We start from the raw sequence: 27,527 nt of genomic DNA, 5'->3' as shown, positions 1-27,527 counted from the left end.
TGATGGATTTTGTCAGTGAGATTGATTTTTCACACAGACACACAGAGAGAGACAGAGACAGAGAGAGACACACAGAGACAGAGACAGAGAGAGACAGAGACAGAGAGACAATAACACACACAGAGAGAGATTTTTCCCAAATTTGATGATCCAGCTTACTTCTAAGTGCAAATAGGCAACTTGAAGAAGTCAATTTTCATTCACTCCTTTGCAAGATGAAAAGAGAAATATGATAGGGGTTTTTCCAATAACTACTCCTGTTTTTTGCTAACATGGATGTCATTGCCAAAAACTTGATGGATTTGTTAAACTTTTCAACAAAACATAGGCATAGTGAATCCTTTCCCAAGGAAATGAAACCTATCTATTTTCAGAGAAGTAGGCGCAGGGATTTAAAATTCTGTTGTTGCTTTTTAAGGAAAATATTGTTTTAGACAAAATTTAATGATTTTTGGATAAATCCTAACAGGCGTTAGGCCACAAAGGAGTCTTGACAGATTGTGAAGGAAGCATTTGTCAGTATTTCCTCACCAACTATCCCTCCCCAACAATTCTTAAACAATATTTACAAAAATAATAAGCATTGTACAGGTATCACTTGTCTTCAGAGGAAAAAAAACCCTTCTAAATTATAGTTAGTTAGTTCTAACTATAATTTCTAACTTAGTTCTAACTTCTATAGTTCTTTTATAGTATAGTTTGAGCAAGCCACCATCAAAGTAAATTTTGGGTTTCCTCCATTCCTAATAGTTGCATGTCTATTACATTTCAAAAGGAGAGGGTTTATGAGCCCGCATTGTCTCTGATTTCATATCTTAGTTTATCTTGCACACAGCACTTAATTCCCTGCTTGGAAAATGTTGTTAGAAAACTAAACTCTTTGAAAGAGAAATGGAATGGAAAATTGGTTATTTTTGCAGTCTCTTAAAAGAGCAAAATTAAGATTCAGTATGGTCCATCCCACATTTCCAAGAAGAATGTACTAAAACTTCATAAATCACTTACAAAGAGATTTTCCAACTTTTCATAACACTTGGACAGCGCTACATGAAAGAGTCTCTTTCAACATAAATCTTATGAAAGCATTGCGTATAAATAAATATATTTGTATAAAGTCAGATTAAAAATAGTAAACAAAAATTGATGCTGGGGAGGGCATCTATCATTTTATACTAAATTCTATTTGTTCAGCCACAATATTTTTAGAACTTTAACCTTGGCTTCCAGATTGTATTACTTTTCCTGCGTCATTTCAAAAATGTTAATCTAAAGTTTCGAGCTAGTGTTCTCAGCCACAATCCTAATTTATTGACAGCTGCAACTGGTTAGTTTTCAGTCATATCTACATATCTAAAGTGCACTTTGGCTCTTTTCCAAAGTCCTTTTGGATACACAAGTCCAGTCATTCTTGATTCTATGCCCAGCAAAGAGCACGATGCTTCCGGAAGTGCTAGGATGGGAACATCAAACACATTTTACATTCTGTACTCTCAGTGGAGTTTCTCCCTAAGTTATGTAGCTCCAGTTTCCAAAGGAAGGTTGCATTTGGGGAAGCAATTACCTCCAAACAACTAGGTATAGCAAACGCCTTCTAGTGCTGGGCTTGTAACAGAATAACAACAGCATCATAGCATTGGCAGAAATAAATTGATGCATTCCTTTTGGGAAAAAAATGATTTGAAACCATATTGCCAAAAAGCGTAATTTAGAAGAAAATCCTCCTAGGTAAGACTTGGAAGAACAGAGCAGTATGGGAGATACCAACCTTTTCCCTCCTTGGATAAAGGATACCAAGATGCCCTGATAATATCTATTTTCTGCCATGCCCCCAGAACTCCATCTTCAGCTTGTTCTCCACCCATGAATGAGATAGCCATAAGTTATTTTTTGCTGTACTGCTGTACAGTATTGCTTTTCCCTTTATGCCAACGGTATTGGTAGGAAAGTATATAACTGAATTTTTTTTACTACCCATTGTGCCAGTTGACAAATAGTAAGTGGAATTGGACTGGTTGCTTGGGCCATCTCAGGCTGATGAAGGCGTGCCCGTTCCCTTTTTGGCCCTGATAACACTCCTATACCATCGTTTTGAAATTCTCTCTCTAAAGAGCTGATTAGATCAACTTTGCTGATGCTCTATTTATTCAGTAGGCAAGGCAGTAGGTGTCCCAAAGGTGTGTTTCCCCCACCCCAAAAGGCAACTGGACTATCTTAGTGTTTTCTTTGAAAATGTTTGCTTCTCATCCAAGAAGCTTCTTCAGTTCTTGGATGAAAAGTAAAACATTTTCAAAGAAGATATCTAGAAAATCCAGTTGCCTTTGGGGGCGGGCGGGAAACACCTTTGGGACAACTATGACCTGGATGATTGAGAATCTCCATAGACAAGACAATAAATGCTTCAACTCAATGCCACCTACTTTTCTTTTCTTTTCTTTATTTATTTTTGTCAATTGCTTACAAGATAAAAGGTATAAGTAAAAACATAGTTATGAATACATGGGTACATATAAGAAAAATAAAAGAAACAATAGGACAGGGACGGTAGGCACGTTGGTGCGCTTATGCACTCCCCCTACAGACCTCTTAGGAAAGGGGTGAGGTCAATAGTAGACAGTCTAAGGTTAAAGTTTTTGGGGTTTGGGGAAGAAACCACAGAGTCAGGTAGAGTTTACTAGTTTACTAGTTTAGTGCCAGGAAAAAATAGTGACACAGTGGTATGATGCCTCCATGGTGTCTCAAATTGAAGAGGAGAAATTGTTATTTGTTGTTTATATAAAAAGAGACAAAAGAATTCATAAGGATAAGTGCTGCACAACTTTGTGAGTCCGTGTATTGAAATCCACACATTTTCAAATGCACAAGGTTGGGAAACACCTTGCTTTGGAGTGTAGCTTTTAAGTGGGTCTAAGTGTTTATAAGCATCATACATTGACTGGAATATAAACAATAGAAAGTTAAAAATTAAATATCTATCTACTTTTTCCAAGCAACTCATTTTTTTTACCCTTTTGTAACATTACATAAAGGGTACAGACTTTAGTATGAAAGTCAAAGATCAAAACTAATTCAGTGCATTTTGCAACTGTTTATTAATGTCGTGCTTAGCATTTGCACAGTTTGAAGCCACCATGTGTTCATGACATTTTAAAAGCCATATTTAACCTTGATACAAACCTTTGCCCTTTCATCTTTAAGATTTAATTGATCAAAGTCATCACAATGTTAAGAATTACTATTTTTTATTGTATAAACAATAAAATGCATAAAACTATACAAAATGTAGTTGGCTAGTTATTCTAGACCTAGAAAACCTTGAATTACGCCGTCTTTGGTCTGATCTAAGTATGGTATATAAAATCATACATTGTAATGACTTACATGTCAATGAATACTTCAGCTTCAACCATAACAACACAAGAGCACACAATAGATACAAACTCAAGGTTAACCGCACCAAACTTGATTGCAGGAAATAGGACTTCAGCAACAGAGTAGTCAGTGTCTGGAATACTCTACCTGACTCTGTGGTTTCTTCCCCAAACCCCAAAAACTTTAACCTTAGACTGTCTACTATTGACCTCACCCCATTCCTAAGAGGTCTGTAGGGGACATGCATAAGCGCACCAACGTGCCTACCGTCCCTGTCCTATTGTTTCTTTTATTTTTCTTATATGTACCCATTTCATGTATTCATAACTATGTATATACTTATACCTATTATCTTGTAAGTGATTGACAAATCAAAATAAATAAATAAAAAATAAATAAAATAGTTTGGGTTCAATCTGTTCCGCAAACTTTGTAAGTATTAAGTAAAGTTCATTCCCACCTGGTAATTGTTAGCTGTAAGCTAAAAATAAGAGTCACTTTGGGATAGTGAGATGGGTGGCATATACATTTAATAAATAATAAGATAGGGTGGAATGCAATGCAATGCAATGCAATGCAACGCAACGCAATGCAACGCAACGCAACGCAACGCAACACAATACAATACAATACATTGTATTGTAGTAGGTTGAACATTTGTGTGGCTACATCCAGCTGTACTCTGTTCACAGGGATGCAGCCATGCAGTTTCGGGAAGACACAAATACCATGGCAAGGAAAAAAAGAAAAAGAATTAAGATGAAATGTGTTGGCTTATTAGCAACTCTTTGGTGGTCATCCCTCTTGCCAATTTGCCTTTTGTTTTTAAAATTAAAACTAGTGTATTTCAAAACGAGAACATTTCCCCACAAAAAACCATTTCTTTACTGTTATTGGGAATATGAACTCTGCCTCTCTTACTTGTTAGATTACAGTCTCTGATGAAGAGGTGAAAAACCCTTCTCTGTTTGATCTGGTTAGAACTCCGCAGATGAGAAAATTCACTTTGATCCTCATGTACGCATGGTAAGTATCTTGCAGCTGCACTGCTGCTATGCCTGTCATGTTTGATATTTCCCAGGCAATCCTGGAGGCCCCACTGTTTCTTCTTTTTGTCTTGCTCTTCAAGGTTCACCAGCGCAGCCGTTTACCAAGGGCTTGTGTTGCGCCTGGGACTCATAGAAGGGAATCTGTATTTAGAGTTCTTCATCTCTGCGGTGATAGAATTGCCATCAGCTTTTTTAATCTTAGCCACCATTGACCGACTTGGCCGGCGCCCTCTCTTTGCCTCAGGAACCCTCGTGGCTGGGGTTGCGTGCTTAATCACAGCATTTTTACCAAAAGGTAACTAGATGGCTTCATTTTTCTTTTTCTTTTCCCTTTGTTATCTCACTTGTCTCTCAAAGCACCCCATTTAAATTGCTTTTTAACAGAAGGTTCAATTCAGGAGTGAAATTCAGCCACTTTGGCCCACCTCAGGAGAGGTGGTAGGGACGATTTGAATCAGTAAAAAGTGCTATAAAATCAGTGCTATTACTATTATACCAAGTATACAAAGCCACGCCCACAGCCACACCCAGAGAGCCAGCAGGGAAAAATATTTAATTTCACCCCTGGTTCAAATACTTCAGTTTGGTGAGATAAGATAGTGTGATACTCTTTCAAAAGTAATGCACTGCTTTTTGGAACATGATGGAAAAATACGGGTAGTGTTGTGGTTAGCTGGCAGCAGGTGCAGATGGCTGAGGATAGCGATGACTCAGATGAGGGGCCAGAACCATGAGGGAGTGGACTGCTGCCTTCAGTGATTGTGGGGGCTGGCAGCAGTGATGAGGAGGTTCCCGAGGAGCCTGTGCCAAGTGTGCGTGAGCGCAGGATGATTCGTAGAAGAAGAGAACAGCTGGAGTAGCACAGGCGACTCGGGAGTAAGGATGCAACAGAATGGCCCCTCCCTCCAGGGAATATAAGCCTGGTTTCAAAAGGTTTTTGCTTTTGCAGAAAGCAAAAACGTTCTAAGGACTCAGCATTGTGTGTGGAGACTCCAGCTTATCTAAAGAATTCTGTCAAGGTTTTTCTGGTTGGACTAATTGGCTGCAAGCCATCTTTTATCTACAAAGAAGTTATTTGTAGATTAAAGCTGAGAAGGTTTGAGTTGCTGCGTTTGTTTGAGATTTTCTTGCTGGTAACACAGTTGGGTCAGAACAGGTAGTCCTCAACTTATGACCAAAATTGAGCCCAACATTTCTGTTATTAAGTGAGAAATTTGTTAAATGAGCTTAGCCCCATTTTACGACTTTTCGTGCCATGCTTGTGAAGTGAATCACTGCAGTTGTTAAATTAGTAACATGGTTGTTAAGTGAATCTGGCTTCCCCATTGACTTTTTTCATCAGAAGGTTGCAAGAGGTGAACACATGACCCCAGGGTGCTGCAACCGTCATAAATATGAGTCAGTTGCTAAGTGTCTGAATTTTGGTCATGTGATTGTGGGGATGCTGCAATGCTTGTAAGTATGAAAAATGATCATACGTCCCTTTTTTCAGTGCCGTTGCAACTTTGAACACTCACTAAACAAACTGTTGTAAGTTGAGGACTATCTGTAATAGAAGAGGTTGCAGCATTCAGCAGTTAACACACAAGGCTCTTCCACACCCAGTGTTGATGCCAATTTAGCCTCGAGGCCTGTTATTTGTCGTCCTTGAGTAGCTCAGTTGATTTTCCTCCAGATTGTCTGTGGCATAAAACTCTCCTTTCGTACCTTGTGATCATATTGGACTTAGTCTTAGAATAACTTTATTGTCACTTTGAATGTACACTAATCAGCATACATTAAAATGAAATTTTGCTGCATACAGCTCTCAAAGGGTCACCACCTCCAATTACACTAACAAAATAAATAATAAATACAAAATTATGCACATTCCCACATATATTATATGACATGGAGTAACAACACAGTCTAGATGGGATCTACACATGTACATGGCGAGAAAAATGAATCTTTATTTTTATTTATTTATTTGATTTGTCAATCGCTTAGAAGATAATAGGTATAAGTATATACATAGTTATCAATACATGAAATGGGTACATATAAGAAAAATAAAAGAAACTTTTATTTTATTAAACTCTTGCAAGTTTACCAGATGGATGAGATAGGGAATACAGCTGTTACAGAATCTGATAGTCCTGCTAGAAATACTTTGAAACCTCCTCCCAGAGGGGAGCAACAGAAACAAACCATGAAGTGGGTGCGTGGGGTCTCTAACAATGTTTTGAGCTCTAAGCACATAACGCTTATAAGCAGTATCCTGAATGACAGGAAGGGAGCTTCCTATAATCTTCTCGGCTGTCCTTACCACTCTCTGTATGAACCTTCTATCTGAGGCACGGCAGCCACCAAACCAAACAGTGATGCAGTTTGTTAAAACATTCTCAATAAAACTCTCCTTTTGCACCTTGTGATTCATATTGGAGTTACTCATTGGAGTTATTGGGGATTGTTTGCTGAGGTCAGCAGGTAGAAAACAGATGCAGGCTAACTTCAAAACACCTTAGAGGTAGTGAGGAGTGACCCAATACCAACAAGTAGAAATGACATCATTTCCAACTGTACCCGATTGCAGGCCTTGATATTCTTATTTGTTGCATGATCAATAACAAAAGTACATGTTCCAGTAATAATATTACATAAAATAATGAGAACTCAATGAAGGCCACAGAGATTGTTTCCCAAGTTTTTCACAGTTTCCCAAGACTTTTGCTTCAGTCTTATCCAGAGTCAGCTTTCATTAATTCACCATTTATCTAAGTATGGATGCTGTGTAAGCACGGAAGGATATGATTTGCCAGTCATTTATAATCTGAGTTAATCTGACTCAGGCTTCTGGGAACACTTATCAGGTGATTCATCGTCAACTTGTGAGCCTAATCAAAGTTCAGGTAGTCCTTGACTTACAACAGTTCACTTAATGTCTGTTCAAAATTAGAATGGCACTGAAAAAGTGACCTATGACCATCAGTTGCTCTCTTTCTTCTTTGGAAGAGATTGCGAAGACCAGACTCCACTCTAGAGCACTAAAAATCTCCATAGAATGTTCTCATCCTGGACATTCATATTTCAATCTGTTACTGTTAAGTTTGAGCAATGAGAGGCTGAACCAGAGCATGAGTGCAACAGTACTTTATTTTACAAATAAAGGGCTGACCGTGCTTGCCAAGCCTGGAACTGGCTCGCAGCAATCAGCAGCCAGTTGGACCCCGCAGCCTGCTTTTATAGCCGGCTGCTGGGGAGAACCAACCAATGGGAATGGGGGAATAACGCCCACACAAAGCGAGTGGACCTGAGTGAGAACTCCTTGAGTCCTCAGGACATAACACCCCTTCCCCCCAGATGCGAACACGCATAGTCCTTGAGGTAGATGGGGGGTTTGTGTTGGCGCCCGGAGCGGCGCAACTCAGGAACATTGTCTGACTGTTCGGTATCAGTCTGTGATGGTTGAGCTGGCATAGTGTCGCCAACACTCTCTCTGGACTGGGCATCCTCGGAAACCACCGGGTTGGTTTCTGGGGTCAAGCTCTCATGGGTTGGATCCGGTTGGTCAACTCTCTGGGCGCTGTTGTCCGAGTTTGGGCTGACCGGAATGACCGCTGGCGCAGACTGGTCACTGGGTGCGGTGTGGCTGGGTGGCGGATGAGACGGTTCCCCTTCGACTGGAGACTCTGGATTCTTGTTTGCGAGGTTGCTGAGGCGCCTTCTGAGTTGGTCTATGTGTCTCCTCCAGACGCGACCATCCTCCAGCCTGACTCTATACGATCTCGGCCCGGTGACGGCGATGACCTCGCCCGGAATCCAAAGTGGGTCCCCAGCGAAATTCCTTGCGAATATCGGCTCCTGTAACATAAAATGTCTAACCCCCGAAGTGGAAGCGAGGGGAGAGTCAGGGCAGTATTGTGGGTGCAGTCTATCTAATACAGTCCTCAGGCGCCGGCCCATCAGAAGTTCTGCTGGGGACTTATTGGTGACTGCACAGGGGGTTGAGTGCTGGCTGATCAGGAACCGTGAGAGTTTGTGGTGCCAGTCATCTCTGCCAAACCTAGCGAAGGCCTCTTTGGTGGTCCTGACGGTCCTTTCAGCCAACCCATTACTCGCAGGGTGAAATGGGGCTGTGAAAATGTGGCGAATGCCTAGGTTGGCTGCAAAACGGCTGAATTCTACTGATGCGAACTGTGGGCCATTATCGGAGACCAAGGAGTCGGGTAGTCCATGTGTAACGAACAGGCGCGTTAACACGTTGGTGATTGCTAGTGTGGTGGTCGTGGATAGCTGCGCCACGTCTATCCACTTGGAATAAGCGTCCACGACCACTAGGAACATCTTTCCATGCACGGGCCGGCCAGATCGATATGGATTCTAGACCAAGGGGCGCTGGCGCTCTCCCATCTGGTAGGGGTGGCGATGGGGGAGCAGGACGGGATTCCTGGCAAATGCTGCAGGAACTTACCCAATTGACAATGTCCTCGTCTAGACCCGGCCACCACACGTAGCTGCGTGCCAACGCCTTCATTCTCACAATGCCGGGTGTCCCTCGTGCAACGCTTCCAGGACTCGGTACGCAGCGAGGTCGGAATGACCACTCGAGTGCCCCACAGTAGACAACCCTGCAAACTGGACAGCTCCTGCATGCGAGTCTTAAAGGGTGCGAATTTGTTATCAACATTGCCTCCCGGCCACCCCTCCTCACCCAGTCGAGCACCTGGGCGAGCGTTTGGTCTGCCTTGGTTTTGGCGGCGATGTCAAGGCGGTGATGGGCAGGTCCAACTGGGTGATTTCAAAAATGGCATTGACAGGAGCTGGGTCTTCAGCCGGAGCGGGTAAGGGGCAGCGACTGAGCGCGTCAGCGTGGGATAGGGTTTTGCCCGGGCGGTGGATAAGTTTGTATGAGTAGGCCGCTAGGAAAAGTGTCCACCTTGTCATCCGAGGGAGAGGACTTGAGGTGTCTGTTTGTCGCCGGCCAGTAGGCCCAGGAGGGGCTTATGGTCAGTGACCAGTTCGAAGAAGTGGCCAAAAAGGAATTCGTGAAACTTTTTCACGGCTGCAACAGCTGCTAGGGCTTCCTTGTCTATTTGGCTGTAATTTCGCTCCGTGGCTGAGAGCGTCCTGGAGAAAAAGGCGATGGGGGCCTCGGCGCCATTGGCGAGTCGGTGACTAAGGACCGCCCCAATTCCAAAAGGGGATGCGTCTGCTGCCAGTACTAAAGGAAGGTTGGGGTCGAATTGGATGAGCACTGCCTCTGACGTAAGTAGTGATTTGACGGTGTTAAACGCCTGGTCTTCTTTGTGCCCCCAGTGCCACGGTGACTTTTTGTCTAGTAATCTGTGTAGGGGTTCGGCTACTGAGGCTTTATGGGGCAAAAAGGATGCATAAAAGTTTAGGAGCCCCAAGAAAGCTTGTAGCTCCGTTTTGGAGGTCGGTGTGGGAGCTTCGTGGATCGCCCTGACCTTGGACTCCAGGGGTGAATGCCAGAGGCGTCAATTTTATAACCCAGAAAGTCCACCTGTCTAGTGGCAATGGCGCATTTTTCTTTTTTTTAACTTGAGGCCATGCTGTCTGAACCTCTCTAACACTGCTCACACTCTCTGGAAGAGTTGGGGTCTGTCCCTGGCCGAGACCAAGATGTCGTCGAAGTAGGGTACTACACCAGGGAGGCCCTGTAAAATCTGCTCCATGAGGGATTGAAAAATACCCGGGGCAACACTTACGCCAAATTGGAGACGCTTGCATCGGAAGGCACCCCTGTGAGTGACGATGGTCTGAAGTTCCGCTGTTTGGTTATCAACAGGGAACTGTTGATATGCTTGAGACATGTCCAATTTAGCAAAAATACTGCCCGGTTCGAATGTGTGCAATAAGTGCTGAATGACGGGCACGGGGTAGGCGCTAACTTGTAAATATTTATTGATTGTTGTCTTGTAGTCCGAGCAAATTCTCAGGCTACCATCTTTTTGAGGGTGTGACAATGGGCGTCTCCCACTTGGCGAAATCTGTTGGCTCAATGACCCCTTGTTTTAGTAGCTTATCCAATTCAGCGTCTAGTTTTGGTCGAATAGCAAATGGAACTCTACGTGGTTTTAATCTGATTGGGACTGCCTGGGGGTCAACGGTGAACGAGATGGGGTTCCATTATAACACCCCAGCTCCTCGCTGAACACATCTGCGTAGTCAGCGAATAAGGAGTCAGTGTCTGAGGTTGAGACAGCATGGACTCCTGTTAACCCTAGGCCGAGGTGGGGAAACCAATCGAGCCCCAATAAGGTGGGTAGATTGCCGTTAACTACCACTAGAGGTAGGTGGCCTTTAAAAGCTCTAAAACTGACAAAGAACTTGCCTCTGCCGATCACGGGAATGGCCTTCCCCTGGTAGTCCTTCAGACCGAACTGGCATCTCTGAAGCCGGGTAGTAGATAGGCTGGGGTGGAGTCTCTTGAGGGTGTTCCACGAGATTATTGAGAGCGCTGACCCTGTGTCAACCTCCATGTGGCACGGTTTACCTTCTAGGGAAACGGAGAGAGAAATTTTACTAACAGAGTGGCAAGTACGCCTGGCAAGGCGGTGCATGCGACAGTTTAATACTTGCCTCTGTGGTCCCGAGTGCGAGGACGGGGTCTGTGTGCAGCGCTTTGGGGGCTTGGCAGACTCTCGCAATGTGCCCCTCTTATGGCAGTTGTTGCAAACGGCTCCTTTAAACTTGCAGGTGGCCCTTTGATGTGATCCCCCACAGGCTAGGCACAGGGTGATGTGCTTGGGTGGACCGGTGTATTCTTGTTTGGCCCCTACCTGCGACCGTCTGTCATTGGTGAGGCGATGGACATCGTTCTCATCGTTGTGGCCTTCCTCCGCTTCCACCTCTTCGGAATGGACTGGGAACGCTGCTAGTTTGGCGCTTGGGCCCTGAATTTCGGTGGCTGAGTTCATTGCTAGCTCGGCTGCTAGGGCCTCCTCTACGCTTGCTTGCGAGGTTGAGGTCTTTTTAGCTAGCAGTCGCCTCTGTAGGTTGAGATCCTTGACCCCACAAACTAATTGATCGAGGAGCATGTCCTCCAGGTATGTTCCAAACCCGCAGTGCAGGGCTGCTGTTCTGAGGCGGCCATATATTGGTTGATGGTCTCCTTACTTGATTGCTTCCTCATTCGGAACGTGAACCTCCTGGCGATTTGTGAAGGCCTGGGAGCGTAGTGGTTTGTGAGGATCTCAAGCAACTCGGACCACGGAACGTTTTTCAATTCTCTCGGCGCCACGAGTGCTGCAGCGGTATCGTAAACGGTGGCTCCACAGTAGATTAGGAAATAGGATTTTTTCCGATGCTCTCCCGCATCCGACAGGCCGACCGCATCGATGTAATGATTGAAACGGTTCTTATACGATTCCCACTTCTCTTCGTCTGGTTTAAACGCCAGGAATACTGGATTGGAACTCATGGTGCTGGAACGGCTGGGCTACCTGCGGAAAAAATCTCTCTGGGACTACGAACGCTCGTGAGTTACTAGTGATATCAGCTCTGGAGAGGTTTTTGCTACCCTCTCTTTCTCTCTCTCTGGGTTACCACGTTGGCTGCTAGCCGTTGGAGGTGTCTTGATTCGCGCCAAAAAGTGGGCGTTAGTGACTCTCTACAGCGCTGTGCTGTGATTCCTACTGGCTCGAAATTCAAATGACACCCGTTTGAATTTCGCGCCAAATGCAGAGCGGCTGCGGCTCGCAGCGCTTCACTTTCTCCGTAGCGGGGCTAACAAGCGGCTACAGACGCTTCTAACTATTTGACTCAGACCGCTTTCTCTGGCTGCGGATCTGCGTTTGCTCTTTTTGATCGCTCGTTTCGCTAGCTGACTGCTCTCTCTGGCTGCGGATCAGCGTTTCCCTTGTCGCCAGCCGATCGCTCTCTCTGGGCTGTAGATCGGTGGCTAGTGACTCAGCGGTTGCAAGGTGCTTCTGGTAGCCATTCCATCCTCGTCGCCAGTGTTAAGTTTGAGCAATGAGAGGCTGAACCAGAGCATGAGTGCAACAGTACTTTATTTTACAAATAAAGGGCTGACCGTGCTTGCCAAGCCTGGAACTGGCTCGCAGCAATCAGCAGCCAGTTGGACCCCGCAGCCTGCTTTTATAGCCGGCTGCTGGGGAGAACCGACCAATGGGAATGGGGGAATAACGCCCACACAAAGCGAATGGACCTGAGTGAGAACTCCTTGAGTCCTCAGGACATAACAGTTACCATCAGAGAGGCATTACAGGAGTCTTAAAATGAGGACTAATAGACTGAGAAACAGTTTCTTTTCCAAAGCAGTAATTGTCTTAAATCAAACAGTACATTTGTGATTTAGTCCTATTATTATTATTATTATAATTATTTTAATTTTTAAAACTCTGTAGTGTGATTGTGATGTGGTATTTGGGGCACGGTGCTGGAGTAGCTTTCAAATTTCATTGTATTCGTGGAATGCAAAGACAATAAAGGTGTTCTACTTTCTTTCTACTTTCTACTTTTCACACTTACGACTGCTGCAATATTCCCATGGTCATGTGATTTACATTTGGATGCTTGATAATTGACTCACATTTATGATGATTGCAGTGTCCTGGGGTCATATGATCCCCTTTTGCGACCTTCTGGCAAGCAAAGTCAATGGGGAAGCCAGATTCACTTAACAACTGGGTTACTAATTAAACCGCAGTGATTCACACTTAACAAATGTGGCAAGAAAAGTTGTAAAATGGGACAAACTCACTTAACAAATGTTTCACTTAGCAACATAAATTTTGTGGTTGTAACTGAAGGACTACCTGTATCTAGAGCCTGTAGTAGATAGATCTGACCTCAACTACACAAAGAAAAGGGATCATTGGAGTCATGAATGGGCCATGAACTTGCAGAGCTAAATGGAGTCTTCTGAAGGAGCCTGATAAATATCTCCTTGTTTAATTATAATTATGATCCCTCTCAACTTTTAGGCCAGAAGGATTCTTAAACTTCTTAAAGTCAAGTCCGCAAAGAACAAGAGATATTGAAGATGGGGCCATGCAGGGGATTTTTGGAGCGCACTGTGGATATCTTATGAAATAAATTTCACTAAGGAAATTTGCACATGTGCAACGTAGTTAGAGGGTAGACACCTCCTCTTTTTGATTTTTATATCCCCAAAATGTTCCTTGCTATTTACAGGTGACTTTTTATTTTTCTGAGCAGGTGGGCATATTTCCCAACCAAACCCTAGATTGCAACTTGCAACCAGGTTTGTTTTGCAGGAATGTTTATGGTGTTCAAAGGCATGAAGATGCATCATCCTTATGCCTTTGAACACCATAAATATTCCTTGGCTGGCATTCTATTTTGTGGAAGTGTCGTCTTTCCATTTATCTCTTTTTAAAAAAGTAAATACATTCTGCCTAGAGAATTCTGGGAGTAGAGATCAACACACTTTAAAGTTGACAGGTTTTACTGATATAGAAAGCTAGGTAAGGAAGGGACCCCAAAAGAATAAGCTCATAGATGTATAACTGTTCGTTGATGTATAGATGCCTTAGACATCATGTAGTGGGTGCCAAGAATACAACTTACAAATATGTTCCACTCATCGGTTATTTCTTTCCCGCTGCTCACCCAACCCCAAATAGAAAGAATAAAAAGAACTGATGCCATCCAGTAAGACTGGAACAAATATTCTCTTGGCTGTAATATTGGAAGAGGTTTTTTTTTTTTATAAGATCAATTTATTTTAAAGGGATCGTGGTCCTATTTTCTCCTTGGGAAAACACATGGATTTGTATCTTATCTGCCCACCGTTGCCTCCAGGTCAGGAGTCCAAGTCAAGTCATGCAATCATTGCATTGCAAAGGTTTGAGATCAATAATGGCAAAGGATAGAAGAACGAAGAAGTTTTTTTCCTCCTGGACTTTTATTTGCTGATCTTACAATACACTAGAAGTTAGGCAAGTTTTTTTTCCATTCTGCCCTTTTCAATGAGATGCTTGGACAGCACACACCATTGGCCCAAAGGCTTTGGTAAATAGTTAGCAAATAATTCATCTTATAAAGTTTTTTAGAGTTTAGAATTTCTCCACTGGGCAAAAAGGGGGCACTGCTTTCCAATCCCACAATCAGACACACACGTGTCCACGATCACACAAAATTACTCCCATAATTACTTAATAGGGAGGGGTTGCCACATGGTGTTATCAGGCTGCCTTATTGGCCCCCAAATTAATTCAAAATGGATAGGCTGGACTATATTCATTGATGTTTCTGTGATCACCCAAGAGAGAAAGTCCAAAAGGTGCTTTTTGAAGAGACAACTGGGCTTTCTGGTTTTTCTCTGAAGATGTTTCACTTCTCAGTCTTCAAAGAAAAACCAGAAAGTCCAGTTGCCTCTTCAAAAGGCACCATTGGTACAGCTGGATAACTGAGAATCTCCACAGACATCCAAGAGAGATCCATGATCGTTTCTAGCTACGGTTGATGGAATAGAGAGCAAGTACCAAGATGCCTAGGGCAACACGGCCTGTGTCTCTTTTTTTTCCGGCAATGACGAGGAAGTTTCAAATACTTCCAGAGACCTTTTTAAATCTAAAAAGAAACAGTTGCTGGGCAATGCACTGTAGTGAAGCTTAACTCCTGCTGATTGCTTTTATTCAGTTTCCTTGGCAGTATTACGGAAGTGGCTTGCAACTGTCCTTTTGCGTAATACTGTCTTTCTTTTTTTCCTCTTTAATTCTCAGTCAAACCAAGAGCTTGAGAACAACAGCAGGAGTGCTGCCACCTGCTGCAGTAAAATGGCAACCACAAGCAGAGAAATTTAGATCTGTCCCTAATGCGATCAGGAAATAAAAGGTCCTACAAAAATGAAATCCAGAAGTGAAGGAGGAAAAAAAACAAAAGCATTCCTCCTCCTCCACCACCTCCTCCTCCTCCTCCTCCTCCTCCTCCTCCTCCTCTTCTTCTTCTTCTTCTTCTTCTTCTTCTTCTTCTTCTTCTTCTTCTTCTTCTTCTTCTTCTTCTTCTGTTCCCTTTCGGAAAAACCTGAGAGTTTACTCTTTTTTAACAATAATACTATTTGCAGCAAGAACAAGAGTCCTTAACAGGAGTAACAATACAGTTATGCTCATAAGTTTACATACTCTGGCAGAATTTATGATTTCTTGGCCATTTTTCAAAGAATATGAATGATAACACAAAAACTTTTCTGTCAGTGGTTAGTGGTTGGCTGAAGCCATTTATTATCAATCAACTGTGTTTACCCTTTTTAAATCACTCCACTATGAACACTAACCCTCATGCAAACTCTTTGTTAATAAAATTTTCCGCTTAGAGATTGTGATGATTAAAGCACTAGATGAACTGCATAAATAAATTAAATTAATTTTTTAAAAAATTAAAGTGCCCCAAAGCTGCTTTTCCAAAAGCATTTGGACTTTCTTGTTTTTTTCCTTGAAAGTGTTTTGTTTCTCATCCAAGAAACTTTTTCCGTTCTGGCTGAATAGTGGAGAATTGAATAATTTATATTCCACCTGGTTGTTAGCACTCTGAAAGTCATTCTCTATCACTAAGAACTTTGAGAGCTGTGTGCAATGAAATTTTATTTTAATGTATGCTGATTAGTGCACATTCAAAGTGGCAATAAAGTTATTCTAAGTCTAAATCTAGATTGTTTTCCCAGGTCTTGCGATAAGGTGATTGTTGCAACATAAATCTGACTAATTGTATTGTTCTGGCTAATCTCCCTTTTTTATACATCCTCTTTTTCTTTTTCCTTCTTTTTATTTGTAATTTACCCAGAATCATTAAGGAATTGGGCAGCCTTGAACCTGAATAATAAATACTTAAATGTTTCTGAAATCAAACTCTTTGGCTAATTAATTTGGAAGGCAGTTCAAAAAATAACACTAGCCAGAGACCAAGATAATAAAATGGGTTAAGGAACAGGATCTTGACATCTGGGTCTCAAGGTTAAGCAAATTCTTTTAACATTTCCTTCCTGCCTACTGTGTATCTCAACAGATATACCATGGTTAAGTACAGCAGTAGCCATCTTGGCAAGATTGGGGATCACCATCACTTTTGAACTTGTGTATCTCGTGAATAGTGAATTGTATCCTACAGTTTTCAGGTAAGTGGAATCTACACGTTGAGCAATTTTCACAAGATCACAGAAAAAAACCCTGCTTTTTAGAAAGTAAGAAATAATATTCAGCAAGAAAGTGACTCATAGAGCTGCAGGGCAATCCTAATGTCTACAACCCTGTTGTATTCAATATGATGTAGTTATCAAGAAATGTATAAAATGTATAAAAGATTGGGATTCTAGAGAAGAGGACGTTCACAGGTCACAGCCACCAATACCCTATTTGAATCTGCTTACAACATCCCCTAATTCAAAACAAATTTTCCTTAAGAGATTAAGAGGCTTATTTCTCAGCCCTTTTGCACTTTTCCAGAAGTAGGGAAAACGTTTTCCTACTTTAATGTCATTATGTTTCACCAAGCAATGTAAAAGGCCCACCTGGCATTGATTAACTAATGACAAGTATAAATTTATAATTATTACAAATTAAGATATTTAATGAAACTTACCTGGAGAGTGTCTGATCCTTCCAACTCTGAATACTTGGACACTTCCATACAAGGATGTATATGAAAGTGTTTGTGATCCACTATTTGTAATGGTGTGTATTAAATTTTGTGGCAAAATTGATCTTTTCTTGAAAATATTATAGTCTTCTAGAACTTCTTAGTGGCCTCTGTTTTGCCATTTGTAGAAAGTCTTTCCTTGTTCATATCCAGCCTTCCAGCCTTCAAGTGCTCTAGCAGCAAGATAAATTGTGATTTGATAGCTTTGCATTTCCCCTTATAGGAGCTTTCCTTCCTTCCTTCCTTCCTTCCTTCCTTCCTTCCTTCCTTCCTTCCTTCCTTCCTTCCTTCCCTCCTTCCTTCCTTCCTTCCTTCCTTCCCTCCCTCCTCCCTCCCTCCCTCCCTCCCAGTATCCTTCCATACCTCCCTTCTTTCTTTCTTTCCTTCCTTCCTTCCCTTCCTTCCCTTTTGTTTTAATTCCATTTATTTATTTAAAACATTTGTAAAGCTGCCTATTTTATGCAATGTAACTTTGGACAGCTCACAAACACAAACACAGATAATTTTCTCCCCCTCCATTCTATTCTTCCCTCCATTCCAACTGCTCGGGGTAGTTAAACGGTCAGGGGTGGGATTCTACCAGTTTGCACCTATTCGCTAGAACTGATTGTTAACATTCTAAGCAGTTTGGAGAACTGGTTGTTAGAAGAAATTACTGGGCTAATCCTGTAAGGAAGGCAGGAAGGAAACATTCTGGTGTTGCTTACAGAAACTGCCTCTCCGTTAACCCTTATTACATTCTTGGCAAGACTAGACTTCCTGTCTTAGGAACATCTCTGCAGTTTTTTTCCCCTCCTTTGCTGGTACTTTGCTTGTGTGGAGTGACCATTTAAAGTTACAATGGCACTGAAAAAAGTGTCTTATGACCCTTTTTCACACTTACGACTGTTGCAGCATCCCCACAGTCATGAGAGGCCAAGCGAGGAGATGGTGGCTCGATGTGAATGATATTGAGTTGGTCATGCCCAGCCCATAACATGACCACCAAGCCATGTCCACCCAGTCACATGATCACCAAGCCATGCCCACCACCTAGGCCACGCCCACAGAACTAGTTGTTAAAAATTTTGAATCCCACCCCTGTAAATGGTTGTTCGCAAAATATTTCAATGGGTTGTTTTGACCCAACATATCTTGAATGAAAAACTACCTTCCTTCTTTTGCACTGAAAAGCCTTTTGTGAGGTATCAAGATGGTAACACATCAACATTTTTGCAACTAGGCACTTTTTCTGATACAGTACCTCCACCCATGCTTGCATGCCGCTATGGAGGATGGGTAGAGGGAAGACATTTTTCTAAAGATTGCTTACAATCAGATATTAAGACAAGATGCTGAACCTATGAAAGAGGGGGAGAAAGTAATGGTTGTCTTGGATATGGAATAAGACAAAGTGTTCATCAATTGGATAATGGCTCATCAATAAGCTCTCAAAAGCTTCTCTTTTGCAAATGGAGAGCTAATCTTTTCTACTCTTCTAGATACACCATAGTAGAGTCAAAGACAAGTACTTAGCAAGCAAGGGATCACATATGTGAGGGATCCCCAACCTGGCTGCTGCATGCTAGCAACAGGTCTCCGCAAAGTCGTGCAAAGCCACGCAAAGAAGCAAAGCCGCATCCAGCACACAAAACCACACCTCCTCTGATCTGAGGAAAAACCTTTCTCCACAGAACTGGTCCCTGGTGCCCCAAAAGTTGGGGGCCACTGACATATGTGACGGATACCTTGCATGCCTATAAAAAGGTTTCTTGTGTGTAGTGAAAAGAAGTAAATATATTAATCTGAACCTGAAAACTATACATCATAAGTAAGATGTTTTCTTTTCTTTTTCTTACAGAAACTTTGGTGTCTCACTATGTTCAGGAATGTGCGATATAGGGGGCACGGTAGCCCCATTTCTGCTTTACCGATTAGCAGCCATCTGGTCAGAGCTTCCTCTGATTGTCTACTGTAAGAAATTATTTCAACATTTGCTTTTCTTTTGCCAGTTTGGAAGAAAGCTCAAGGTTGATGCCATTTCAGAATAAAAAAAGGCATACAATATGATGAGCAAATGCACATACTGACTATTAGTGTATGTTGGTGCTGATCAAACCAACATTGAGAGAGGGAATTTTCAGCAAAAGAGGACAGGGATTGGGAAGAGATGTTTATCATTTGTACTGTACCCTCCTCAAAAATTGCACTTGTTGTAAAATATTTTTACAAAAGTGCCAACAGATCTGTAGTTCTGTACAGAGATAAACAGTTGGAGGAGGAGTTGCAGAAATGGCAGATGGGGATGGGATTTACTTTCTTTTATTTTTTATTTTTATTTATTTATTTGATTTGTTAATCGCTTACAAGATAATAGGTATAAGTATAAACATGAGTAAGAATATAGGAAATAAGTACGAATAAATGGGGACAATAGGATGGTAGGCACGATGGCGCACTTATGCACGTCCCTTACAGACTCTTAGGAATGGGGTGAGGTCATTAGTGGATAGTTTGAGATTAAAGGAGTGGGGTGTTAGAGGATGTAACAACAGAGTCAGGTAGTGCATTCCAGGCATTGACCACTCTGTTGCTGAAGTCATACTTTCTGCAATCGAGTTTGAAGCAGTTTATGTTGAGTTTGTATCTGTTGTGTGCTCTTGTATTGTTTTAGTTGAAGTCATTCACCGGTAGGACAGTGTAGCAGATAATTTTGTGTGCTATGCTTAAGTCTAACCGTAGGCGGCGTAGTTCAAGGTTGTCCAAGCCCAAAATCTCAAGCCTGGTGGTATAGGGTATTCTGTTGCGAGCAGAGGAATGTAGAACTCTCCTCGTGTGAAATACTCTTTTCCAAAGTCACATCACAACGCACAATGGAGTTTAGGAGCATACTTGTATAAAAAGTGAGTTTGGTACTCAGGATAATCATGAATCTACAATACAATACAAGTAGTCTTCAATGTACAAACATTCGGTTAGTGGCCTTTTGAAGTTACAATGGCACTCAAAAAAGTGACCTAGGGCTGGTTTTCATACAACTGTTGCAGCATCCCCGGGGTAACATGATCAATTTTCAAGCACTTGTGTTTATGACAGATGGACTGTCCGTGATCATGTGATTACCATTTGTAGCCTTTCCACCCAACTTTTTACAAGCAAAGTCAAGATTTGTTTAACAATTACAGAGATTCACTTAACTGTGACAAAAATTGTCACAAAATTCACTTAACTACTGCCTTGCTTAGCGATGGAAATTTTGGGCTCTGTTGTGGCTGTAAGTTGAGAGCTACTTCTACTTTTTTTGTCCAAGAATTTAGTTTCCTGTAAGAATATTGTGCATCCCAGAAGAGACCTCCACGTTGCTGGTCTTATTATGTTCATTTTATATAGTCTCAGTTAAAGGAGAGAACAAACTGTGTTAAGGACTGGAATTTATTTTTAAGTTAATTTATTTCTGAGAGAGGTCACTGTTTTACAATTAAAACCAGAGGCGGCATTCAGCAGGTTCTGACTAGTTCTGGAGAACTGGTGGTGGAAATTTTGAGTAGTTTGGAGAACCGGCAAATACTACCTCTGACTGGAGATTTTACAGTATCCTTCCCCTGCCACACCCACGAAGCCACGCCCACAGAACCAGTAGTAAACAAAATTGAATCTCACCACTGATTAAAACAGATTATTATACTATTCCTTAAATTAAAAAATGCTATTAATTGATCCTCATGTTTCAATCCAGACTAATATATTATTCTGCACCTAAGACATTTGGGAAGACCCACCCATAAGCACAAGAGCTGGTTCTGAAACCATAATGAACCAGAAAAACTTAAATTATAGCATTCTTGCTAAGAAAGCACAATAACAAATCACATCCGTGTTGTTGTCCAAAAAATGGCATGGTTGTACTTATGTAGTCACCAGGAGTTGAGTTCAGCTTGAGGAACCTGACTCTATAGAATCTTCCCAACTATCATTCCCAATAAATATGACCCTAATAAGTATGGTATTCATAACCCATCATATCTGAGGAGCTCCAGGTTGGAAAAACAATGATTTGTGGATCACCATCTATAGGACTAGGACAGGATTCTGCCTCTTATATATATATATATTCCATATCTACTAGAACAGGGGTGTCAAATTCAATTTCATTGAGGGCAGCATCAAGGTTGTGTTTGACCTCAGGGGGGCAGGGGCCGTGGCCAGGGTGGGTGTGACCATCTTGATATCACTCGTGTCAGGGCACCTCTGACAGCAAAAACGGCCTTGGTTCCTAAGCTCCATTTTTGTCTGGGAGGGCCTCTTTTGGCCAGCAAAAACGGAGCTCGGGGGGGCTGCGCGTGGCCCTTGTGAACTCTGTTTTTAGTCGGGGTGGCTTCCTGCAGCCTTCTGCCAATGAAAATGGAACTTCCTAATTGCAGGAGGCTGTCACAGCCAAAAACAGAACTCTCCCGAACTCTCTTTTCACTGGCAGAGGCACTGCAAGCCAGACTTTCACTGTTTTCAGGGTGGCCCAGTGAGCTAGATCTAAGCACCCCTCTGGCCTTGAGTTTGACACCTCTAACCCTGATACAATTGGATAAGTTATATCTCAATTTTGAACCTATATTTTAAATATGTAAAATGCTGCCTCAGTGCAATATTTCATGGGATTTTAATCAGGTGATTTAGACCTTTTCTTGCGCCCTACATTAAAAAAAAACTATTTAAACTGTAGCTTTTTTTCCCAGCACAAACAGTAGAATTAAAAAAAAAATCTAGGACAAATGTCTAATGCCTGATATATTTTTCCCTTCACTTTTTCATAGGCATACTTTCTCTTCTCTGTGGGATTCTGGTGCTACTTTTACCTGAGACCAAGGGGCAGCCCTTACCAGAGACAGTGGAAGACGTGGAGAAAATGTCAAGGTATTGACTAAATATCCTTAGAAGAGAATGTAGGCATCCTTAGATATTCTTGCACACCCTCTGGAAAATTCAGCCTTTAGACGATTCATTCTAGACTTTAGTTCAACAATTTTTGAGAGACTTAGCACAAAGTATACACTAAATACATATGCATCTGTATTTGTGTGTATTCATGCACCTTAACATCCATGTATGTTTTTTTCTTTAAAAAAAGTCATTGCAAGGAGCAGTTTGGACTAGAAGCAGAATAAGAGCAGAAGGAATTAATTTTATTCCCGCCCCCCATGAATAAAATTATGGCATCTATATTTTACCTTCCTCCAAGAAAATGAAAGCAGCATTTATTTTCACCTGTTACCATTCCAATTATCACAATTATTCAAAATAGGTTAGGCTAAATATAGCAGAACAGTTTGTACTCACATTAAGCTATTGATTGTTTTTATAACATAATAGGTAGGTTTGTCTAAGCCAGAATGGCTGAGTTTATACAACATCCTAAGCCAAAACAAGCCACATTATACTTCAATGTGATGCCAGATGAGTTGAAATTGCAATGCTATCTCCTTGGTCTTAGTCTGACCACTGCATTCTTTAATTTAGGAGAGAGGAGCATCACTGTTCATCTAATCCTTGGTACAAGAGCAAATTCACTTTTATTTTTATTCATAAACCCAACCTAAATTTGGCCCTCTTGAGCTGCCTATTTTTAAAAAATTCCAGTGCACCTTACAAAGTGAGATTCAGTCTCAAAAATCACTTTAAAGAAATGGCATTTCTGCTAAAATCATTCTGCCCAATAAAGTCAATCACTTATAAACTTATTTTTTTATTTCTTCTCTACGCAGTTTCAATGGCTTTTGTGAAAAAAACAAGCATCAAAATTCCAGCAAAGAAATTTGATATTTGGTTAATATTGCAAAGCCTCATGAGCTACCTGGTTTTCTATTTCACAACCACTGGACACCACCTTCCTGTTGGAGGAGATGAATTCAATCATGTCATAAGCTCTAAAAGAAACTTTTTATAAAGAAAGCATAGAATTTTTCTATGGAGTAAATGTGAACATATTTTTGAAACCTATTGTTTCCAGATAGGGAACTATTACATGCGGCTCTCATAGAAGAGTAATCACTTTCATTAAATATTTTGTTTTACTACAGGATCTTGGTGTATGTATATCAGTGGTGGGATTCAAAGTTTTTTACTACTGGTTCTGTGGATGTGGCTTGGTGGGTGTGGCAGGAGAAGGATACTGCAAAATCTCCGCTCCCATCCCATTCCAGGGAAGGATATTGCAAAATCCCATTCGCTCCCCACCCCAAAAAACTGTTTTGCAGCTCCGTTCTTCTGTGCATGGCAACAAAAGAAGATGCAGCCAATCAGCTGGGACTCAGGAGGCAAAGAATAAATGGGGGCAGGGGCAGCCAGAGGTGGTATTTGCCGGTTCTCCAAACTACTCAAAATATCCGCTATCGGTTCTCCAGAACTGGACAGAACCTGCTGAATACAACCTCTGATGTATATACGCAGGGGTGGGATTCTACTGGTTCTGTCCGGCTCTGTAGAACCAGTAGCTCTGAAGAGCAGCAGACACAGAACCGGTTCTGTGTCTGCTGCTGTATTGGCCCATCTGCCCACCCGGGCTCTTACCTGACCTTTATTTCCTGCTTTTTCAACCTCAGCTGCTTTGCGAGGCACAACTGCCGTTGAAAAAGCAGGAAAAAAGTGCTTTTTCAAATGCTGTGCTACTCAGCTGTCCAGGCAGCAAACTGGCGATGTTTCACATGCATGCGCAGCACGTGTCAGGCATGCGCGTGCCCGCAAATCGTAAATCACCGAACCGGTAGTTACACTGGTTGGATCCCACCCCTGCATATACGTATATATACACATAATATATATACACTATATAGTGTAGATTTTTTCAAAGTATTGTCAACTTACATGGAATCAACCAGAAGCCATTCATTTCATTTATTGGAACAGGATCAGAATGGAATTTTAAAAACATTTCCAAAGAAATATGTTTCTTATTTCGAAGGTTTGTATGAATAAAGACATTCCTACAAGAAATGTAGGAATTAACTCTGCTTCCCGTGGATTCAGAACAACAAGCACCTGTGTATATCCTCATAATAATGCTGTGGTGTGGGTAAGACTTTAAAATAGTTTCTTGATGCAGACTCAACAGGGACTTTCAAGTTGGCCTGGGAATTAGAAATTAGCTTTCTATTAGAAACAGCTTTCCATGTTTAACCTCAGCACAGTTAGCATTACAAGCTGATATTAAATTGTTAGCCTGTCTTGGATGCATCGAAGTTCCAGAGATTAGTCCAGCCACAGTTAGACAGGTTAAAGATGCAAAAACTTAGGTACTGTTAATATTTAGCTCAACAATAGTTCTTGGTATGAATCAAGCAGTGGTGAGATTCAAAATATTTTACTAGCGATTCTGTGGGTGTGGCTTGATGGGTGTGGCAGGGAAAGGATCCTGTAAAATCTCCATTCCCACCCCACTCCAGGGGAAGGATACTGTAAAATCCCCATTCCCTCCCCACCCCACTAACCTGCTTTCCAGCTCCGTTCTCCTGTGCATGGCAACAAAAGACCCAGCCAATCAGCTGGGACTCGGGAGGCAGAGAATAGATGGGGGCAGGCCCAATGAGAGGGGTATTTGCCGGTTCTCTTTCTGAACTATTCAAAATTTCCACTACCGGTTCTCCAGAACTGGTCAGAACTTGCTGAATACCACCTCTGGATGAAGGTGAATATATGTTGTTCTGCTCTTCAATTACTAGCTGAATTTAAGGCAGACAGATTCAAACTCCACAAAGGCATCCATATAAAGTTTCTTTATTGGTTCATCAGGCATCCTCAAATATAACTCACAGTTACGTCGAGATTCATCTCAATGTCCAATTTTCTGTATAGCTGACTTTCTGGTATAAAAGGATGGTAATCTCTCATCCCATATTGAAGGAGCAAGGAGGTGAGACGCCAACATGATGCTGGGTTCAGGCAAGAGTGAAGGAACCTCCCACAACCCAACCAAGGGTCAATTCAGTGACCAATCAGGATTACAGATTGGCCACATGATATGGACTACCTTTCCCAAGATACCTTAACTACATTTACCATGATGCTTTCCCTTAAGGGGACAGCTCCCAATTCCTAACTAACTATTCCAATTCCCAATTAACTATAACTGGCTGGACAGCGCATATGTGTCCCAGGATAATGTTTCAGGATCCAGTCTGGATCAGTGTCACTGGGACAAGGGATTTAATCTTCCAAGCTTTTGTACTCATGCTGGAGCCCATTCTCAGGGAACTTCACTCTGGTTAGAAGGAGGATTGGCTCCAGTAGGGGTTCAAAAGCTTGGAAGACTAAACCTCTGATCCCAGTGATTGACCCAGATTAGATCCAGGTATTGAAATCTTGATTAACTTTTTTGAAGCATACAGAGTTACCTCCATTACTGGAGGCAACACTAAAGTCAAAACTCATATTCCAAGTAAAATTTTCCTTAGGTTTTCATGCTTCCTCCTGAAGCAAAAGCTATTTCAATTTTTTCATGCATACATAACTAACATTGCTTGCATTATAGCTGGGCACCGAATATAAAGCCAGATTAAATTTTCTCTCTGGTTTCTCCCTGAAGATAGATTTAGTGCTCAAAACAGAAGATAATTTGCCTATCACTTTCTCCTCCCACACCCAGCAACTGGTCTAATACTTGTATTATTAATCAGGTTTTCTGTATAAATATGAGGTAGCTACATATTGTGCACACATTATACTGGGCTAGGCTTGTTAGTCATGGTTTTAGATGCACTCTAAAAGTGAGTCAAAGTAAGTCAGACAAAACAATATACAAAACAGAAATAGACAGAAAGGACTGTTGCAGATGCATGTTCAGTTATAACTTGGGGAAACATTTCTTGGTGAATTTTTACTCCTGGTGCTCCATGAACCTGTATGAGCAATGCATGTAAGGCAGCATTAAAGATGATGCCATTTGTAGAAAGACATGGATCTTCCACCATCATAGCCATCCAGCATTGCTGCATAGAAATTTTGTAGACATTTTTCTCCAGCTCATCTTAAGAAAGAGCCTTTCCTTTTGGAACCATATTGTATTCTTCTGGATACTAGGTAGGTAGATAGGCAAATAGGTAAGTAGATTAGATGATAGCTGTATACCTAGATAGCTACAGAGGTGGTATTCAGCTGGTTCAGACTGGTTCTACTGAACCGATAGTGATAATTCCATGCAGTTCGGGGAACCGTCAATTAGCACCACCGGCTGGCCCCACCTACCCCATCCCACCCAGCTCCACCTCGCCCTATATATCTTGCCTTCACCATGTGGCCCAGCTAATCTCCATGCCTCGCTCGCATAAGCATGCCGCTGGTTCACCCTTTGCCTTGGATCGGGGTCCAGGGATGTGCCATTCCCCGGCTCCAGCCTTGTTCCAGAGCCTCCGCCCACTCACCATTCACCTCAGCTGGGTTGGGAAACATGCCACAGCCTAGTCCCAGAGCCTCCCCCCAACTTCGGCCGGGTCAGGCAATGCACCATTCCCCTGCTCTGGCCTTGCCCCGGACTTCCGCCTATATGCTGCTACCCCCCCTCTGGTCTCAAATTACGGCCTCCCAGGCTGAAGTAATTTATTTGACTTGTAGCCTTCTGCACCAGGCTGAAGGACCACGTGGGCAGGGGAGCACAGGAGGGTCGAAGCTGTTTGGGAATGGACTGGACAGTTCTTCTTACCTGTAAGAAGTCCCATCCGGAAAACACTACAGTGGAGATCTTGCAGGCCGCTTCTTCCATTCCTTGCCGAGCCTCATTCACTCGCGGAGACACTCCATGTGCTCTCCAGGTCGGCATCTGCTTCTCTCCACTGCTGCTCTTGCTGGGAGAGCGTCTTGTGAAATTTAGCAGCTGTGAGCCACTGCTTTGCTCTAAGTCCCATCCAGAAAGCACTGCAGCTGAGAGAAACCACATTCAACATGGCTGCTGCTTCTTTGTGCTGCAGCGCTTTCCGGATGGGACTTAGAGCAAAGCAGTGGCTCACAGCTGTTAAATTGCACAAGACGCTCTCCCAGCAGTGCGGAGAGAAGCAGCCACTGCCCTGGAGAGCAGAGATGGAGGGGAGCAGGCCCCGAAATGCTGCTCAGTTGAGCCTCACCACATGGTGGAAGCCTTGTGCATGCACATGCTAACATTTTCAGTGAACCCGGTGGTGAAATTATTTGAAACCCACTGGATATCTAGATAGCAAGATAGCAAGATAGCTAGATAGCTAGATAGCTAGATAGCTAGATAGCTAGATAGCTAGATAGCTAGATAGATAGATAGATAGATAGGCAGGCAGGCAGGCAGGCAGGCAGGCAGGCAGGCAGGCAGATGCCATGTGTTTCATAGGTCAAAAGTAATGCAATAATACCATATTCCTCCTTCAGTGGCTATTTATCCTGGCAAATGCTAGCAATTCAATTTCTGCAGATTTTCTGCATCATTACTAACACAGCTGACAGTTCCACAAACTCAGACACCTTGTAAACCAGTGTTAACCAACAAAGAAAGAGACG

General features: G+C 42.3%; 1 protein-coding gene across 1 annotated transcript in view; it reads left to right on the top strand.

The window, feature by feature from the left end:
• The window catches only part of SLC22A3 (solute carrier family 22 member 3), a 37,523-nt gene extending 14,434 nt beyond the window's left edge, over positions 1 to 23,089 (top strand). The window contains exons 6-11 of the mRNA XM_026705084.2: positions 4,298 to 4,395; positions 4,499 to 4,713; positions 16,413 to 16,521; positions 18,883 to 18,995; positions 21,830 to 21,929; positions 22,778 to 23,089. Of these exons, the coding sequence (XP_026560869.1) occupies positions 4,298 to 4,395; positions 4,499 to 4,713; positions 16,413 to 16,521; positions 18,883 to 18,995; positions 21,830 to 21,929; positions 22,778 to 22,832 (690 nt within the window). The 3' untranslated portion in view covers positions 22,833 to 23,089. The remainder of the gene's footprint in view (positions 1 to 4,297; positions 4,396 to 4,498; positions 4,714 to 16,412; positions 16,522 to 18,882; positions 18,996 to 21,829; positions 21,930 to 22,777) is intronic.
• The last annotated feature ends 4,438 nt before the right edge of the window (positions 23,090 to 27,527 follow it).

The sequence above is a fragment of the Pseudonaja textilis genome, chromosome 1, assembly GCF_049901715.1.
Source record: "Pseudonaja textilis isolate UNSWEBS1 chromosome 1, rPseTex1.2, whole genome shotgun sequence".
Classification (NCBI taxonomy): Eukaryota; Metazoa; Chordata; class Lepidosauria; order Squamata; family Elapidae; genus Pseudonaja; species Pseudonaja textilis.
This window is presented reverse-complemented; position numbering and strand designations above follow the sequence as displayed.